Here is a 19,444-nt window from a genome sequence, read left to right on the forward strand (position 1 = left end):
TTTGCTTTTCAATAAAAATATCTAGCTTTGGATCTATCAGACAAATGGAAAACAAACAAAGGGCTAATCCCAGTGGAACAGGAATTCAGTTATGAACCATCTATATCACAGACCTTGGAAATCTTGACTTGCAGTTTCTATTGAAAAATAGAGATGTTTGATGTAGTGACAGATGATATACTATACTGTATTTTCTTTTTCTATTGCTGTTGGAATTGTATATTTAGTGAATTAGTCGTGATTGATGATAGTGTTTTAAGGACTTGCTAGTTCTTCCTGGGAAAAGATGGCATTTTTTAACTATATTAATGGTTTGAGACTTAAGGATAGCACCATACATTTTTGTAATCTTTCAGCAGTGAAGCCACAATTTATACAAATGGATTCACTCTGTCTTTAGCTCAAGCAACTCTGACAAAAGATGTCATTTGAAGTAATGTTGCTCATCATTCATAGACGCAAAAGCTTAAGGCTCCATTGTTTTGATATGAAACTGCATTGGAGTTTTCGACTCCTTGCAAGATCAGTATATGGTGTTAATGATAATTTAACTGTTTTATGCAGCTCCAGATTAGACTACTTTTGAACACAAAGGTGCTTATTTACCAACAGAAAGAGATATACTAACTTGAGAGTATGTAGGAAAAGAAAAGAAGCATTCCAGCCACAACTCAGACTTCCTAAATGTCATCTCTGGAGGAGTTAAAAAATAGTGCTACCACGCGTTCAGCCAAAATTGCCTATTTGCAGTACAGTATATTAGATCCCTTTACAGCACCTTGGTAAGGAAGCACATCATTGCAGAATAATACCAAGGGCTGGGAGAGGTCTCTGACTTTTACTTTGGTGTATTAGCCGAAATGGAGCCCAATCCTGCAGTTGCATTTGAATACTCCCTTTTGTTGTGATATCAGTAATGCATGTATAGGGACCCATCTCTGGATGGGTAATAGTCAACAAAAGCATGGTACAAAAAGTAGTCTTTAGATACAGTCTGAGAATAATAACAGATTAAGACAGACGTTCTGCCTTAAAAGCATATCTAACATTACAGCTGCACTGTGGTTTTGCTTCTGTGATCCAGCCCTTTTACGATGCCTCTATGCTTTTACTACCAAAAAGAAACCTCAAACAACCACCAAACAAACCCCAGCGCTTCCTTTCTCTATTTAATCCACTGGTTCTGTAAAAAGCAATGATATAATATAGTTTTTAGATAAGTGATAGATCTTTATATAGTGCCTATTTTACAAGTGTGCTGACACACAAAGATTTTCTTTAATTATTAATTAAAATCTGGGAGAGAAAGTGATAGTATTTCCCACTGTAATCCTGTATTTAGATGATCTCCATATTACCCTGTTAAAATACTTTGTTCTCTATTTATTAATCCAAATATTGTTAACCTCCTGAGAAACTGTCATGCTTTTTAGCTATGCATCTCATGTCTTTCAGTTTAAAATGTTGCCTTACGTTTCTAGAAAAAAGCCCTTAGAATTGAAGTAAAAGACTTGATGAACAAGACATAATCTTTTTTCCTGTAATAAATAAAATATGATTGATAACTATTGTGCATCAGAAGGAGTTGATGGACATGGACATGTTGATTAGAGAGGACTGAACATGGTGCATAATACATTTTAAAGCAGGCAACAAAATGGAGAAAAATTTTGAAATGGGGGTAGGTGGTCGGTAAAACAATCACATGTGCCCGCGTCAGGTTATCACACTCACCCTATGACGAACGTGACAAGTAATGCACCCTTTACTGCTTCCTACGCTGCCACTGCTGAGTTTGTGCTCAGCAGTCATCCCATCCTTTGGGATTGAAGTATTATAGATGGTTAGAAATTTATATTTTTTATTTGGAAGGAAGCTTGTGGGTTTTCTTAGATTTTGCTTTCATTTTACATGGGAACAAAAGCCAAAATTCTCAAAATTCCCCTCGTAAAGGCACGTCTGAAGAATGCCACTTGAGAATACTGTTTCAGAAAGAAACAGAAGTTTCAGGGTGGCATTATTGGAAAATGGGGGGGGGGGGGAATCTTCTTTAATTGACTTCCTTTGTTGCTTGTACATTGTTCCATGAGCTGGGGCAGTAGCACTACATAATCATAGATAAGATATAAAATGGCAGACAAAATAGTATGTTGAGTTTCATTTGAATGATGTAGTTTAAATGTAATGGCAGGTATTAGATAAGATATAAAATGGCAGTCAAAATAGTATGTTGAGTTTCATTTGAATGATGTAGTTTAAATGTAATGGCAGTTACTACCTAGAACAGATTGAATCGTCTTGTTCTCTTGTTGAAAATGTCAAAGCAAAATCTTAAATTGCTTCAACACATGACAAACAGAAGACACTTTCAACAGGAAAATGAAGTGTCAAGCAGGTTCGTTACAACAAGCTGACACAATTTCATGAAAAATTTCTCAGAAATTACATTCCTGGTGCAAAACTTACATCTGGCTGCTGGAAAAAAGCAGCAGAAGACCTAAAAGCTGGGTAATGAATGGTCCTCTGAGAACAGCAGAGAAATGTAGAAGCCAAGGAAAGTGATCTCTGCTTTGAGCTGCTTTACCAACAGTGTCCTGGTGGCTGAGAGGTAGGTGCAGTGCTGATTTCTGTCCTGGCAGTCAGATGGAGAAATTGTAGGAGAACAGAAAACCCCTCTCCAAGAGCCCACGTATGCACAAGTAGTTCAGGCAGAGGCAGGCAGAGTATCTGGGTATTTGGGCAGCCCATCAGTATCGCGCCCATGCACCATTCACAGCAAGCTTGTACTGCCTTGTTCACCAAGGCTGGGGGGAGTGAGTTCCCCTTCCCACGCACTTTGTGTGTATAGTCCTGGCTGAGAGGAAACTCGGCGCTGGTTTGTTAGTGAAAATAGGGTGGGTTCCTTCTCCTCCCCTGCCCTCCCCTCCCCTTTTTCTGCCTGATGTTTTTTGGCTCTTTCCATTGGTGTTTTTCTATTTTTTCGTGATTTAAAGATTATCTTCATATTTTAATAAAGGATGGAGGAAATATACTGAAGGATTAAATCCTTATCTGCAGCCATCTGAAGTGCCTATGGGACTGTTTAATCTCACATTTCAGGGGATTTGGAAGCTAGCCCCTCCTGCAGTTTCTGCTGCATACAGTATAACCTGTGCCCAAATTGCCCTGTGGGACAGGTACAATCAAGTCAACTTGACTTGCTGTCAAGTTTATTTTATGCTCATCTGATATAAACGTCTGGTGTGTTGACAGTCTGCTTAGCAATGGTCACATAGATTCAAAACAGAAGACATTTTTTTGGCCATGTCTTCATTCTCTTCCATTGCTTTTAGTGTTGCCACAAGGTCTTTGAATTGTTTCACTGGGAAGTTAATTTGTTCCTCTCAGCTGTGCTGCATGTCACTGGGCTTGTTAATGGGGCTGCACAGAGATGCACCAGTGGGCACTGGAATGACATTTGTCCTCGTGCTTTTTGTACGTATAGCTCTCTATGCAGCCTTTAGTCACGTTCCCCTTGGAGGTTTGTTTGCCATTCATTGCATCTCCACTGGCCATTAAACATTTTCAAGTAATATGTTAGTCTTAAAATATTACATGTTTATTGTTGAGTAGTTGCCTCCTGTAAACCTGATGTATGGGGGTGAGAGCGTGCCCACTGACTTAGGATGTGAATCATTTATCTGGAACTTGTTTTATCAAAGCTATAAAGTTTTCCATAGCATCTTTCTTTGAGACAGTGCTTTGCGCATGTTTGGTATATTTTTGTGGAAAAGAAATTGCAGTCTCGGATCAGAAAACTGCCCTGTGTTTGATAGTAGCTGATACTGAAAGACTCGGGTCCCACGCTGATCACAAGGGGGCTATTCTGCTTCCCTTCAGCTGGTATAAACTCTGATGAAAGTAGTGAAAGGCATCAGTGCTGACTCTGAAAATGGGTCGCCCCGCCAGAGATTTCTATGGATGCTACTTTTTTTGTTAATTCTTTTAAATCCTTTGCCTCAAATAAGAAGACAAATTTCATGGGATAACTATCGCCTTCATTTCTTAAAGCATTGTCTTTCATCAGAAGATTTACATTTTCCTGATCTTCAGTTATGAGGCAGGATAAACAGTAGCGAGTGTATCTACGCTTTCTTTACATGCCTATATTATGCCTGCCTTTATTCATTTTCCTGCTCATCCAACCAATAATGACATGATTTGCCCCAATTTTTTCATAACAATGCTACATGTGCTTAGTGAATAATACAATTCAAAACTTCTTCAGTGGTAAAATGAAAAAAATAATAGCAAAACCTGGTGGAATATATTTTGCAGCTTTTGAAGGCAAATTAGAGACAAAGAACCTACATAAATATTGCATAAACATTTTATGCAAAGGTTTTCCTTGTCAAGTATAGTAACATTTTTCATCATTGTAGCAAGCTTTGGAAGCCAGGGTGCTAATCCAAAGAATGCATCAGAATGAATAGGCTCGATGGGGCAGGGTAAAACCTACTCATTAACCCCCTACGCAGCAAAATCAATTGGCAAGAGATGACTTAACAGAAGTTCCATGTTTCTTACTTGTGAATGTCGTTAATCTAAAAAACAATTGAAATTCCATCTAAAAATTGTTTGCAGTATGGCAGCTTTGAAATTGTAATGGTCCTGCTGAACATCAAAGCAGGCTGAGCTGTTACACTGTGCAACATCTAATCGTGTCCAAACTACAAGTTTTAAATGGTAGAAAATGAAATGGTGCCTTTGAGACTTCCAGTGAAATACATTTTTAATGTTGGTCTTCAGTAGCTCTGTCCTCTTTGAAAAACTGCACAGGAATGTTTGGTCTGTAACAAAGGTTTTGACTCAGGGCTATCTCAGGGCACAGGTAAGCCATGCAGTTGCCTGAAACATCAAACTAAGAGAGGTGGCAAAATGGCACCGGCTCCTCCTTGGCCAGATTGTGGTGTGCACTGGCTAGAGGCTGCTATTGAGCTTGGAGATGGCATTTTCCATCCCCCAAAAAAGCACCCATTGTTTTGCCTAGATACAGTACCATAGGTGCTTAATACTTAGTTCAGCTGGCATTCATCATTCACAATAACTCTCTTTTGATACACTATCTATATTTAATACGAGGTTTTTAGTTTCAGAGAATAATGGATTGCTTTGAGTTTTATTAAAACAACGCATAAAATCCACTCGACGATAATTCATGTTGCTGGGGTTGTGCTGTGGTGCAGTAGTTCACTGTGCACGAGTGGTCAAATTGATCATGGAATATTAATCACTTGTGGACTGCAGGCTTTTGGTACTCTGGCTTCAGGTTGACAAGAATGATAGCTTTCATTTGCATGCAAAGTCTCCAGCTGTCCCTTCAAGATGGATGATGGGATCTGGCTTCATCCGTCACCACTTCTTTACTTTTTTATAACACAGAAAGAAAAAAGAATTAAAAAAGCCAAAAGATAAAATGTCATACAGTGTTCTTTGCAGATCTCCTTGAAATAGAGGGTAATTTCAAGCATCTTATTTATGCTCAGAGTCCAAGAGAAACATCTTGAGTGCAGATGAAATGATGTGTCCTTTGTGTTAAATACACTCCGTTCATTAAATAAAGCGCACTCCATTTGAGAATTTCACGAATTATATTGCAGGAAAATTAATATACATTTAGTAACAATTTATTACACTTTTTTCTCTACTTCAGAGGAAACTTGTGCTTGCTTCAGAAAAGAAAGCTGCATGATCCACATTTAGGAAAGGAATAAAATGATCGTGCATAATCTAATCCAATCTGTGAAATTTAGAAATGCAGTGAAAAGAAAGGTGTGTTGGCAACCGTAGGAGTAAGGAAACTTGATAGCATCAGTACAGTGAGAGCCCTGCTAACACAGAATTCTTCTACTTTCCAGCACCCACCTTGCAATGACTCTAGTGACAGCGCTGATAGTAACCCATGCCATCAGTGTCACTGAATGTTTCACATCAGGAGATGCATAACGGTCAGCTGCCGCTGGCATTTAACCTGTATATTGCGGTAGTGTTAAGTGTTCAGTCCTGTTGTAATTACTTTGTGATGGGCACCTTGTAGGATTTTGCCATCTGTGCTTCAGTAATGTGCAATTTATGCTATTGTTTCTATTCCACTTCACCAGAGTCCTCCTAAGTCATATTCTGTGGCACAAGTTCCACCAGAATCTCACCATTTCATTTTCTACAGCCTTACATGACTTGATTGCCTTGTAAGAGGGGGGAAGAAGGTCCTGCACAAATCTGAAAACTAGAAGATCTCAAAACCAAAATCTAGTTAATTTCTACTTTTCTTAACGTTTCCGTGAATTCAAGAGAGTTCATCTAGTACCTGATGCTCCTGCTCTTCTCTCCAAAGCAGTTTGGCTATCTCCATGCACTCTGATAGCATCCTGTGTGCAGTAGCTGAAGACATCTTAGGTGAGAAGACTGGCAGCAAGACTTCTTGTTCAGAGATGATTTCGCACGTGGAATTGCCAGCTGCTGTTACTAGTTTAAACAGTTACCATGGGCTGCAAGGTCATGCCTGCAGCAGAAGCCATTGGAGCAGCTGCCAAGAACTGGACAGGCACAGCTAGCTGTTTAGGATTTTGACTGCTTTCAAAGTCAAGGGGGCTACAGTCATGGCCAGCTGCTTCTTGGTGCCAATAGTATGACCTGTCAAACACAGGTCTGTTCCAAGTCATTGAGGACTTAATGGGTTAGAATCAAAACCACCAGTAATGATCCAATAGCATTTGAGTGCCTCAAAATTCATTTCCCTTGCGAGCTGCATTTCAGCATGGGCATGGCATCTTCCTTAAAACTGTGATTGTGTTGTCCTTCTTTCTATGTCATAAAAAGAATTCATGTGATGAATTCCAGTTATTTACTGCTAATATAAAAATGCTAAACTCCTTCTTGCAGAAAATTGTCCCACAGAGGCAGACCAAACAGTGCATTAAGGCACTCTTGATCCTAGGTAGAGTTTTCAAAAAGTGATATTCATGGTAATGGTGGCAGAGGGGGAGGCATCCAGTTGCTGTATCATTTCACCCCATTGTCCCAAAAGATGCATTTCCAGCTCGAATAGTAATAAATAGAGAAAAACTCTTTGTCACTGGTTAATGACTCCTGGCTTCCACACAAGTTCTCAGTTTACTGAGTTTGAGCTTATTGAGAATAAGTGTTCAGTGTTTATTTTCAAAGGTGGAGACATTTATCCTTTGACAACATTTTGTTGCAGTGGCTTTATTTCTGTTACAACAAATGACGGATGGAGGTACAATCATTTTGTCAGCTTGATACTGTGGTGAAGGAAAGGCAGCACAATAGCTGAATGCTGAAAAAGTGCGTTTTGACTGACTGGTAGAACACACTACAGTACAGCTAATCAGGGAACGGTGTCCCCATATAAACACAGCCTCACAAAAGCCGCATTTTTATGAATGAGTTGCTTTATGTGGTTTTCCACTGCTTTTCACCTTGCGTGGTAATTTACTGCTGTGCCAAGAAAATGAAAAGCATTCGTTCTAATCTGGTAGCGGGACTTGCTGGTGAACGTGTGTTAGAGGCTCAGTCCACAACGTATACTTATTACAAGTCCAGGTGGGAACCCTTGGCTCTTTAGACAAGCTTTTAACTCTGCAAGTGCACAGTTCAGTCCCTGGCAGCCAAGACTATAGCTGTCACATTTACATTTACATCTGCACAATTGGCTCACACATTTGCTTAGGTGTAAGCAGCAACATAAAAGATAAAGCAGTAGCAGGTCAGGCCTGAAGCATTTTACTGTCAGCCATCTGAGAAATCTGAGAAATCTGTTGGCACAAGCTGGGATTTCAGATGAGCCAAAGGGAATTAGGTACGTATTTTTTAAAAGGTGTAATGCTGAGCTTCTCTTAGCAACATGTGCCCTCTGGTTAACATATTGATTTAGCGTTTTGCACGCAGTTAGTTTTGTCTTCATCTATGGTATGAAAGTTGCAATGTTACTGCCAAGATTTTTAGATGCCAAAGTAGATCTACGCCATGCCTGGAAGCATGTGTATTTGAACTAGGAGTGAACAAAAGCTTAACTTCAGATATGAGCTAGTTTCAGATGAAGGGTTTGGCATGCTGTTATTTGCCCCAGAGGATGCTATTCAAACAGATTGGTTCTCCTGTCAAAAGGTTAGCCAGATTCTTGATTGAATGATACTAGAGGCTCTGTGTTAATTAATGGTGGGAAAATGCCAGATCCTTTGATTGAAGGAAGTAGGTTGGCATGTAATTGTCTTATAGAAGATTTGAAACAATTCTGTTAGATTCCTTGCATTCTGCTTTGTATTTGGATAATTGTTCCCTTCATCATTGCAAATTATGTGAACAAATGTCCAGGAGGTACATCAATAGCAAAATTACGGAACAGCAAATGTACTTTGGGTGATTATCACAAGAAGAGGAAAAGTCATTATCCACCCTGAGGAAGAAGAAAACCCTTCCCCAGCATTTGACCAGTTCTTAGCCACATGCGAGTTAACATTTTTAGCCTTCTGCCTTCATCTCCCTTAGAAGAGTTATCTGGTCTGGAAAACACTCCAGCTGTGCTGAGTCACAAGAAAGACGCCTTCAAATCATAAGCAGCTGGATTTCAGTGCATGACCCTGGTGTTGACTGGCTTCACACTGGTAGCAATTCAGGTCCTTGGAGCACAGGTGATGCCTGTTGGCTTAGAGCATGCCTTTGCATGGCACAGGGGGAAGGTGATCTGCATTAAATTCAGAAGTTGTGTTTAGCTGAGTCACTCAAAAATTGCAGCAAGAGAGTTGTGTTCATTGTAGTAACAGCTTGGGCTGTCTGTCTCTCGCTGTGGTTGCCATAAAAGAAGTCTGCCTGGAGCAGGGAGAGTACTGTGAGGCTGCTGCAGGGGAAGGTAGGAAATAGTATAGGGAAATAGAGCTGCGTCAGATAACAAACTGTGAAGGAACTGGTGCTTACTGAGATGCCTGGTAATTTTTCTAACTGGCTATCATTGCTTATCCCTAAGTAATGATATCCTGAGGCTGTTTGTTTTCAACTGCTTTGTGCTTTTTCAGGAGAACTCATTAGTGTGTCAGATATGTGTTTGAACATGGAATGAGAGATTTTTTTGAAACAGTAAGGCTGTGGTGGGAAAAAAATGAGCCTCTAGGCTCTTACGCTGCACTGGCACTTAGAAGCAGGAGCTACTTCTTCAAGGCTGTTGTCTTCTTCAGTTGGTCCTATGGGTAGCTAGACATTGCCCTGTGCAGTAAGTCGTGCTCTCCCTTGTCTGCTAAAGATCACTGTGTAACTAACTGCAGAGACCAAATCTTTTGCAGGTCTCTTCTCTGCTTTTCTGAGGCACTTCTCCTGGGACAGCATATTCTTTGTGCCTATGAAAAAGAGAGAATAAAAGTATCGTGTTCTGGGAAAGAAAATGCACCTGGATGAACAGTTACAGAGGATCAGATCAGTGTATCGATTTGTACAACACTGTTCCTTTAATCTCTTATGGAAAAACCCCATGACAAGTGTTGTTGAAATCACAGCAACTTGATCGTTGTTTTAAAGTTTGTGTATTACTTTCTAATGGGGTGAATATAAGCATAGGAGGAAACAGCACTTTAAGCAGTTTCCTAGCAGTCTGGCTGCTAAACAGCCTCTGGCCATGTCCACCAAGCTCTTATGGGAGGCACATGCATTGCCAGGTGCCTCTGGGTAAAAAAATGTCTTTCCAGCTTGTCATCCAGTACGTGTGACTTCAGGTGATGCCCCAGGTAGCATGCCTGGTGTTACCCTGGGACAAAGCACAGAAGCCCTGTGTGAGCCCTCCTCTCAATCTTAATTCGGTAGTGTACTGTATCAGCTGATACTTGCATAACAAATGCAGCCAAAGCTGTCCCAGCCTGTTCATGGGATGAAATCCTGGAACAGCAAGTAAGGGCAAAGAAACTCCTTAGTGTGCTGCATTGTCAGACCTAGTATCTTGCAAAGGTAGGTCTGTCCGTGTGGCCACAGGAATTGTTTCTTTGTGGAACTGACCTCATCCTTGTTCTAGTGGCTTCACCATGTAAGTATTGCTGCCTAGAGCAGCCCAGGGGCATGGCATGGTCCAAGGGGTCTGGAAAAAAAAAAATAGACAGCTCTATCCCAGCTCTTCCTGTGACAGTTAATGAGGTGTATTCATATTTCTTTGCAGAAATACTGCTGTACCTTTAATAACAGGAAGAGTGTTTTCAGTGCATTTAGTTGTTTTAATTTAAAGTGGTTTTCTGGGAGGAGAAGTAAGAGTTAGATAAGAACGCGTAATACTGTTAGCTTTTTTTATTAAAGACATGTTGATACAGTAACGGCATTAACTTTTTGTTCTGCTTCCCCTTCTAGCAAGGCTGGAAATCAGAGTGCCACACATCTATAAAACTGTTCCGAGAATTAAAGAAACTTCTTTTAGAGGAATGGGCATTTGAATAAAGGTTGTTTATGGACTTCTGTCAAGTACAGAGATCATGAAAGATTAGAAACTCTCATAGCTGAGAATATCCTGTACTGCCTTACTGTTTAAGTAGGACCAAAAGTGAATTTCATAAGGTGAATAAGTGATCTGATGTCTGACTTCTAAAATCAGAATGGCTTTTGTTTTCTGTAAACACATATGATATTGAGAAGCCAGCACTTCATTGCCTTCTAGACTCAAAATCCCCTTGGGCCATTTCAGTTCCTATGTAAAGAGCTGCCAGTTCATTATAACGATTACTCTCCAAGAGCAATATGGCAAAATATAACCATTTAAAATGTGACATGCAGGAGCACATTTAGAAATATCCAAAGACTGCAAGTAATGCTAAGGGAAACAGGGAGAAGCCCTGGTCGGAGTGGGTTGCAAGGGGTGCAGGTGGGAATGAGATATGAAAAGAACATTAAGCAGGGAAGGCGTGAGCACACTGGCACAGCATGGATGCAGCTACCCCAGCAAGTTTTCTCCACATCCTACACTGCACACAGAGTACAATTTAGTACCAGAGATGAAAAATAATAATACAAGAAAAGCCTAAAGGTAGCAACAAAAGCCTGAAAAACTAAGGAGAAAAAAGCTAAGAAAAAAAGTGTTGGTAACTTACCAGAAAGGGAAACTCTCTTGAGGCTCTTCACAAAGTACAACGGACCACACTCAACTGGGATGCAAGGTTTGGGGGGTTTGGGCTCCCCCAGCCCCTCCATCAAGTTTCCACCCAAACCAAAATTTACCTGGTATATCAAGTTGTTCAGAATTGCGTTCTCAAACTGATCTCTTTTTTCCATTTCAGCCTTCACTTTATTTATGAGGTCTTGTGTGTGCTGAGCTTTAAACACATCATAATGTCTCCTGAAGGAGTCCTGTAAAGGGTCGGTGAGAGTGTTGCTTGTTCTGACCTAGTCTGGACAAAGGGCTTGATTCTGTTAGTACTGGGGTTAAATCCCCAAACCCCTTTGCAGCCACTGTGACCTTTCCACTCCCTCCAGCACATTTGGTAGCAGGCCCGTGTGGAAGCTGCAGCAAATAGCTGCATGTCTCTGGCAGTAGCCGTTCTCTTCTCTCTGTGCTGAGCATCTGAGGTACTCCTGCATTTAGATACAGGCCAACATGTTACCTTCCTAAGAAGGCTGAATGTGTACTTCCTGGGCCAAAATGTATTTTCTAGAGATTTTTGGCTCATTTAAGAAGTTACTGACCTCAGTTGCACAGAGGCAGTTAAGAACATTGTTAAATTTTTAATGCCTTCGTAGTACTTCCTTTTCCTGTCTCCTTCCAGCAGGCGGTCTGAGGAAGTCTGCCTAGACAGTATAAAAAACAATAAAGAAACTAAACCAAAATTGCAGAAAAGCAATATTGTCAGGTTGTGACTCAAGTGATGAGGTTCCCCCTCAGCAGATGCCAGGGCCAGACAGCAGTACTTCTAATTTTCTGTGATGAGTTGAAAGAAAATGGCAAGCAGTGCCTGTGAAGAGGTCCTTCTTACGGCTGGCAGCAGGTTATAGTTCAACTAATGTAATTCTAGTCTGGTGGCTCTTGCTTCTTGCTAACTTATTATTTATTGACAGGGTTTTTCATGTGAGGAATTAGAGTATAAGAAAAGCAAAGCTTTTCTGTTGAACAGAAAAATGCAAGTACTGAAGATGTACTCTCACTCTCATGTTCCCGCTTACCAAATGTTCTGGCTATCAGCGTATTGGGACTTCCTGGAGAATGTACTTTTTTGCTGGAGTGTTGGGAATGAGCTTTGCTCGAAGCAAGTGTGGCCTTCAAGTGAGAAACTAACTTTTTGAATTAGGGTGGGATTTGTGGAGAAGCTGGAGAAATAGTTATCCATCTCCCCTTGGATGCAATGAGATTTTATGAGGAAGAGTGTCTCAAAAGCTTTTAGCAATTTAAAAGGATACATTGCTTATAAAATCATCAGTGAAATGTGTTCCAAAGTCCCTTGGGTTTGATGCCCAGAACTCCTACTTAGAAGTTTTCAGCTTTGTTAGGATTGAAATTCCTTAACAAGCAAGTAGTTAGACCGTACTTACATATGTAGGTTTGGCAGTACTTTCTTCTTATTCTCTAATGACATTCAGGTGACTTAGGTGCATTAGCACAGCAAATTAATTGTTTCTGCCAGAAATTTTCTACTCTCAGTCTAATCCCCTAATAATGCGATTGTACAGGTAGTCTTGATGTTGCTTCTGGGTCAATCTTGTGGCTTTGCATTGATGAGCATTTTTGAACTGCTGAATTCTCGTTAACAGAATTTCTCACTTATCTGTCATTCTGAGCCCTACATGTGGTTTTAGTCTTAATAACATGCTGTTTAAATAATTTTGGAGATTCCTGTGTTTCCTTGTGGGTAAACTGTATAAGGAGTTGTTCTTACAAACACAAGATTTTGATCTGAAATGTTGGCTGCTGACTTGTTACCGAAATGCCTGTTTTGTGATAAGCAAAGCATGGCTGTAGCATCAGTGGAAAGAACTCCATTTTCATTTAAATGGAACTGGGGAAGTGGATTGTGCTCACAATCTCTTCTTAAGGAGTTTAAAGTAATTGTGTCGACTGTAAAGCAAAATCAAACAGGTATTTCTTTAATACAGTTTGTAATTTTCTGTAGATGTGGATGTAAAAATGTTTTGTAGGTTGATGATTATCTTTTTTTTTTGTTTTTTTGGTAGCAGAATAATTCAGCTACCTCCAATTTTACGCAGCTCTCATTTGCTAGCGTGGTTATCAGAGCCACATTAGTGAAATGTGTGACTGCTGCACCTCTGCTTCAGCCACTCAGCCAGCTTGTTTTAAAGCCCTAGGGAAGGTGTGTTGAACCATTGACTCATGCTGAAGCAGGCTAGGGGAGAGATGTCCTCCCATGCCAATGGCTCAGGCTGAGCTGGGAGCATAGGCCAGGAGCTTGCAGAGCTCAGGCTCCCTCTGCTTGGTTCAGGGAGACCTGCTGCCGCAGCCCCAGGCAACTTTCAGCTTGAGCTACCAAACCGCTGGGTAGACTTGTTTCCTATCAAATCAGTAAGTGCTGAGGCTTCTGAGGAGATCAGGGCAATTTTGCCTTAGTCTTTTATTGAAAAATGCAAATTCATTTTACAAACTCAGATCAAATAATTTCAGGTGATGAATTTTAACTGGAAAAGTTTTGAAGTAATTTTGAAATGTTTAATTTCACGTGGTACGAGATGCTGTATTTGATTAAAAACAGTTCTCCCCATCTCCACGAACACTCAGTCATTTGTTTCAAGCTAGCCCCAACTTACAAAACCTATTTGCACAGCCTGGGACTAAGCTCTCAAACCAGGTACTGAAGTCTGCGTCTGTAGCATTATCTGTTTTCAGTAGCATTATCTGTGACTGTCTGTCCTAGTGGCTGGAGCAGTCACCTGGTAGGACCAGGCTGGGGTAATGTTTCCTGCTCTCAGATGGAGATACTTCCGTACAGCAGAAGGCAGGGTCCCCACTTGGGCTTTGAGAAGAGCATCCAGGTGCCCCACCCGGTTGGGTTGGGAATGTAAGCTAGCTGTGAAGCTGCTGGGGTTCATCAGACAAAATTCTGTGCAAGTTTTCTTTGAGTATCTAAATACTGTTTTGGGCAAGCATAAAGACATGTTGGGACTGGTCATGCTGAAATAGATTTGGTTGGCGTTTCAAATTAAGTAAGTGTGTTAACTTTGCAAGGTGAGGATCTAAAATGCTTGATCTAGTTATTATATGTAGATTAAAAGTGAGAAATGGAGTTTGTCTTTCTGCTTTGTATTAAAAATGTAATTCTTGAAACAGCTCATTTTCAAGAGCTGTTTCATGATTCAGCCCAGAATCAGTGGGCCACCACAGCCACTAGGAAAGCTGTAACACATTGGATAAACGTTTACATGCCATCAAGTGTACAAACATTTGATTGCTTACATGACAGAGCTTTTCTTTTGCAGTCATTGGTCTCAATTTTTCCATTACATTTTCTCATTTTCTTTTCTAGCTTTACTCACAGACAAACCTCCAAAGCCATTGTTCCCCATGGAGAACCAGCCAACTGTTATAGATGTCCAGCTGGGTAAGTCCCCTTCTGGGAATAATAGATCCTAAACTTCCACTCTGGTAGCAGATGGGAAAAATGGAAAGTGCTAAGAAAGGTTTAGTGGTACTGTTATTACATGCAAATCAATTTGCAGCTTCTCATTTATAACTGTAGAATTTACTGCCATGGCAATTTAAGGGAATGAACTTGTGTAACACCAGGGGATGGCAGTACTAATTGGTTACATTGGGTATTAAATATAAAGCGCTGCTGCTCTTTTTAATATATGATTGATAGAGTAATATATGTCTACATTGGTGCTGTATTGATCAGCTGATGTTCACGCTAAGACAAATATTCTCATAAAAGAAGTGCTGATTCCTTTAAAAGTTAATGTAAAACAGTGCATTTTCAGGTTGTTCTGAATGCTTACCAGAAAGGGCTTTAGACTAAAATGCTTGTAGGCTTTTCTCACTCTTGTTATATATTCTTCTGTGAATGCACATCTCCGAATCTCAGCTGGCAGCCTGTATTTCTCTCATGCTGAGAAACTCTAATGTTAGAGAGTTCTGCTAACTTTGGGGAACTGTGGGGCATCTTGGTGCTGAAAGAACAGCTTGGCTTTGAAGTTCCAGAGTTTTTTTTCAGTGACTTGAAAATAGATTTCTAATTTTGAGAGGCAGAATTGGAGTTGCTGTTGAGGACTGTGGTGCCATGAGCTTAAATTACAAGAGACGTGTTGCAGATGTGGATTATTCACTCTGTGCTGAAGCTGTGGCATTTTCTTTCTTCTTGAGCCTGACTCTCTTCTTCCTTTTATATCAAAGTTGGCTAGGATTCAGTGGTGGAATGGTGTTTAAAGGCAAGCAGGGTCAGAATGAAACATTTTAAGTGGGCTGATAACATTGTGGTAAAGCTGTTTATTTGTTTTTGTGAAACCCTACAGGGTCCTACTTGAGCTGAGTACAAAGGCACATCCTTGTTCTTAAACCAGATGCCTAACAATTTCAGTGAATCACTTAAGATGCTATGAAGTATTTAAAAATGGGGCTTGAATTCTTGAATGTGATTGTTGAATCGCGGTGAGAATATGAATCATTTGTGACCTTAGCTAATCTTAAAGATTAGCTTTCTCTCATATACCTGAATTGACTCAGGTGTCTGTAAGGGCTTGCACAGGGAAGGCAGAAGTGGATCTGGGAAGCAGCCAGTGCCAGATGAATTCTGCAGACAGTTGCATAAGTGTATTTTCAGGTTCCCCTCCACAGGACTCGTGTCTGTAGCTGAGCAGAAATTGGCCCTAAAAGGAGAAAACACAAAATGGGTCTGAAGCCATAGTCAAAAGCCCAGCAGAATTAACAGCAAAACACAGTCATCAAAGTTTGGATCAGCCCAAAAGGCTGAATTGAGTCTCCTGGTCCAGCTTCTTAAAAGTCAACTTTCTAATGATTTCCTTTGGGAGCAAACTGTCCCTGCATACATCTGTGTAATAAAGGCACTCAAAGAGTGCACATCTTTGTTTCCTGCATTTTTATTCCATCTTCATTTTATCTTCCAAGTTCCCCTGTTCCATCAGGACTCTGTTGTTTTTGCACTGAATTTCTTCTTTTTTTCTGCGTGAAAACATTTTGTTCTGACTGATTAAAAAGAGGTTTGATTAAAAAAAAATGCAAACAAACAAACCCCTTCCTCTCCTTGGAGAGATGGCTCAGTAATAGGATTTTGGAATATCTCTAGAGGGAAATACAAATCGTGCGTCTTTATATGCTGGAATGTAATCTATTAGTTGTCCCCTATGATCCGGGAATTTACATATGGTGCCTTTTTTCTGATATATTAATGGGTTTGGTTATTGCCACTAAACCATATTCATATTATGTGTGAAAGATTAATGCTTACGGAAGAACCTGAACTTATTTCTTTAACATACAATGAAGTTCATTGATTTTCCTCTTGATTTTAAATGGCAAATAGATAGAGCTAGAAAATTCTCAGGGAGCACCTTCATCTTGTGGAGGCCACCTGCAGCTTTGGGCTGGGAGGCTGCGCTGACCTCTGCAATATGCTGCAGACCCTCACTATGTACTAGAGTTTTGCAGGAGAGCGAGTCATTCGATTGCAGCAAAGTAATGGAGGAGAAAGTTGTATGTAAGGTCATCTGCTGGAATACTTTTTTGAAATCTCGTTAAGCTCCTAGGAGTTTTGAACAAGTGACATTCTTCAGTATTTTATTAGAAATCAAAGCAAAGTTTCTGTGTTTTACAGGGCCTTTAGCGCATGGAGTCAAATCACCCACTATGCCTGCTTTTTCAGTGGTTGTGCAAGTATGAACATGGCACTGAACTACAAAAGAAATGGAGATTAATCCATCTACTTGTTCTGCAGAGATTATTTTAGATTTCTTTTGGAAAACTAAAGAAATAGCTGTCTTTGCTCTATAAGCAGAGGAGATTATTAATTATTTACTATCTTTATCCTTAATGATTAGCACAATGCAATGCAGAATCTTCCTAGAACTCTAGGCAGTGGCCTAACTATTTAGGAGCTTATTTGATCTGATTGCAGACTTAAGTATTCACCTTTTGGCTTTCAGCTTTTATAAGAAGATTCAAATGAAAATAGGTATGCACAATTCTTATTGACAGTGGATAAAAGAGTTGGCATGGCCCAGAGCCTGCCTTGTTCTTCTTAAGGAGCATGAATGTACTTTTTGCTTTTTCCGTTCTCCTTTGGAATGTGACAGAGATCAAAACGAACCCCATCAAGGTTAGAGAGAAGCAGGAACTGGAATTTGCTTCTTTCTTGTTTTCTGTATTTGCTTGTGCTGGAGAAACAGAGCCAGAGAGAGGAGGGTTGACAGGGGGACAAAGGAGCATCCCAGAGGACTAGAGAAATAGTCCAAAACAATTTCACTGTCTCAGATGCTTTATCAGGTCAGATAATCACTTCATCTCTGGGCCGACCTAGAAAATAATGACGGAGTTTTATCTATTGTTCATTTACTGCTTCCTTTTCATCTGCTTCCTTTTCATAAAAACAAAACTAAAAATAACCCCCTTTTTATTTGTTTTTTAGCTCTTTGCAGTGGGGTCAGTGTAGTAATAGTTCTTGATTGCCTAGTATGCAGCACATTTAATTTTATTATATCTTGGTTTTAACAAATAATGTTCATTTGTACTATATAGTACATGTTTTTGCAAATATATGACATTAATCTGATAATATCATGTTCTTCCTGAAAAAAGATATCCCTGAGTTGTCTTCATGACATTAAAATCAAATTTGATAGTATGAGCCAAAATACGTGTAGGTCTTCTGCTCAGGAGATGGTGTGGCTTTAGCAGAAGGTCCTTAAGATTGTATTTGAAGAGCTTTGTGCCATAACTCTGTACTCCTATAAACTCTGTTTGTAAAATGTGACTGTCTCCCATGTAAAGCTATGAATGTGAATTTATTAAAACTTATGCCAGTGTGATTCAAAGTAGTTGTTCAAAGACCCCTTTTTTAGGGCAGGAACTTGCTGTTGCTTTGATTGACCATATAAACCTAAGCGTGTATATGGATTGTTCATACCAAATCCCTGAGGTAAGAGAACTCCTTACGTGATTTAGAAAAGTAAAGATCAAAACCCCTGTCAGAAGTCTTGAGGCTGTGGTGCAGTAAGTTTTAAAGATCTATTACCTGTTTTCACATACAGCGTTCTGACAGTAAGTGGAGCATGCTGTGCTGTAAGTCTTAAGATGTCTTGTTGGTACATCACTCTGCTGATTCCTTAATTTATTTTTCAAATTCTTTTCTAGCTAACTTTGCTCACTCTTAGTGCTTTGAGAACATGGAAAGAAAGATAACTAATCCTTTGTGTTTTCATTACGTGATTACAGAGTAGGTTTCTTCTCTGAACTAGCTCCTTCGCACAATTCTGGTAGCACCAAGGAGCCAAAATCTGACTGATAGATAGGTAGCTGTGAGTTATCGCACTGCCAGCTCTCAGCTGGTGTAAAAGCAGCATGGCAGGGGCATAAGCATTTGCGAAAGGAAGGAAGCACAGTTGTGCTCTGCTGATTCTTGGCTGGACAAGGATCTGTAAGGATCTTGTAGGAGTTGTATCTAGCTAGTTTATGTATAAGCAGCTCCCAGAGTCATCTAGCTTGCACCATGGCTGCTATTTTACACTTGTGTGTTCCACAGAGTACCAAAAAAGTTAAAAATACAATATCAAAATAGAAGCTAAATCTGTCTGTTAATTCTGTACCATGTATTACAGTGACTGCAACGTTAAGTTAGTCTTTTCCTTATGAATGAATGAGTTAGTTGAGACTGGAATGAATGTTTGCATGTTTGTGTCTATATTAATTGAATATATCATATATGTATCATTTGCTTTTCAGCTATGTACTGGTTTTGTTTTCAGGCATTTACTTAAGCAATGCCTCAGTCTTAGAAAACAAAACAAGAAACATCTATGTTAATTCATTTACTGAACAAGGAAAATGTCAAGGGGTTTAACTTACTTTTGTCATGATAGTTTCTCTGCTTCTAAAGATGCTGAGGAAAGAAAACACATAGTTTATGAGGATTCTCATGTTTCCTAATAGCTGACCTGTTCAGAAAGATTTTGTTCCTAGAAGATTTAACAGTGCAATTCCTTGGGACTAGTTATTAAGCAGATCAATAGAGCTACTGTAAAACAAGTGCAAGGGAATATACAAAGTTACATCTGCTGACAGGTATGGGATTAGAATAAAAATAGGGTTTTTTTTAAAAAAAAGGTCCTTTTTGTTTGAAGCACTGGCTGGAAGGAGTCATTTGGGAAGTGAAAATCCTTGCATTTGCTGACATTTTTAAGATAATACATTCACTGTCCACAGTCTTAATTTTCATTGAGACCCCACTTCTCTTCTTAAAAATAAATAATA

General features: G+C 39.8%; 1 protein-coding gene across 1 annotated transcript in view; it reads left to right on the plus strand.

The window, feature by feature from the left end:
• The window catches only part of IL1RAPL2 (interleukin 1 receptor accessory protein like 2), a 389,202-nt gene that overhangs the window by 261,517 nt on the left and 108,241 nt on the right, over window positions 1-19,444 (plus strand). The window contains exon 5 of the mRNA XM_009275329.1: window positions 14,490-14,564. Within this exon, the coding sequence (XP_009273604.1) occupies window positions 14,490-14,564 (75 nt within the window). The remainder of the gene's footprint in view (window positions 1-14,489; window positions 14,565-19,444) is intronic.

Source organism: Aptenodytes forsteri, unplaced genomic scaffold, assembly GCF_000699145.1.
Source record: "Aptenodytes forsteri isolate BGI_AS27 unplaced genomic scaffold, ASM69914v1 Scaffold143, whole genome shotgun sequence".
NCBI classification, from domain to species: domain Eukaryota; kingdom Metazoa; phylum Chordata; class Aves; order Sphenisciformes; family Spheniscidae; genus Aptenodytes; species Aptenodytes forsteri.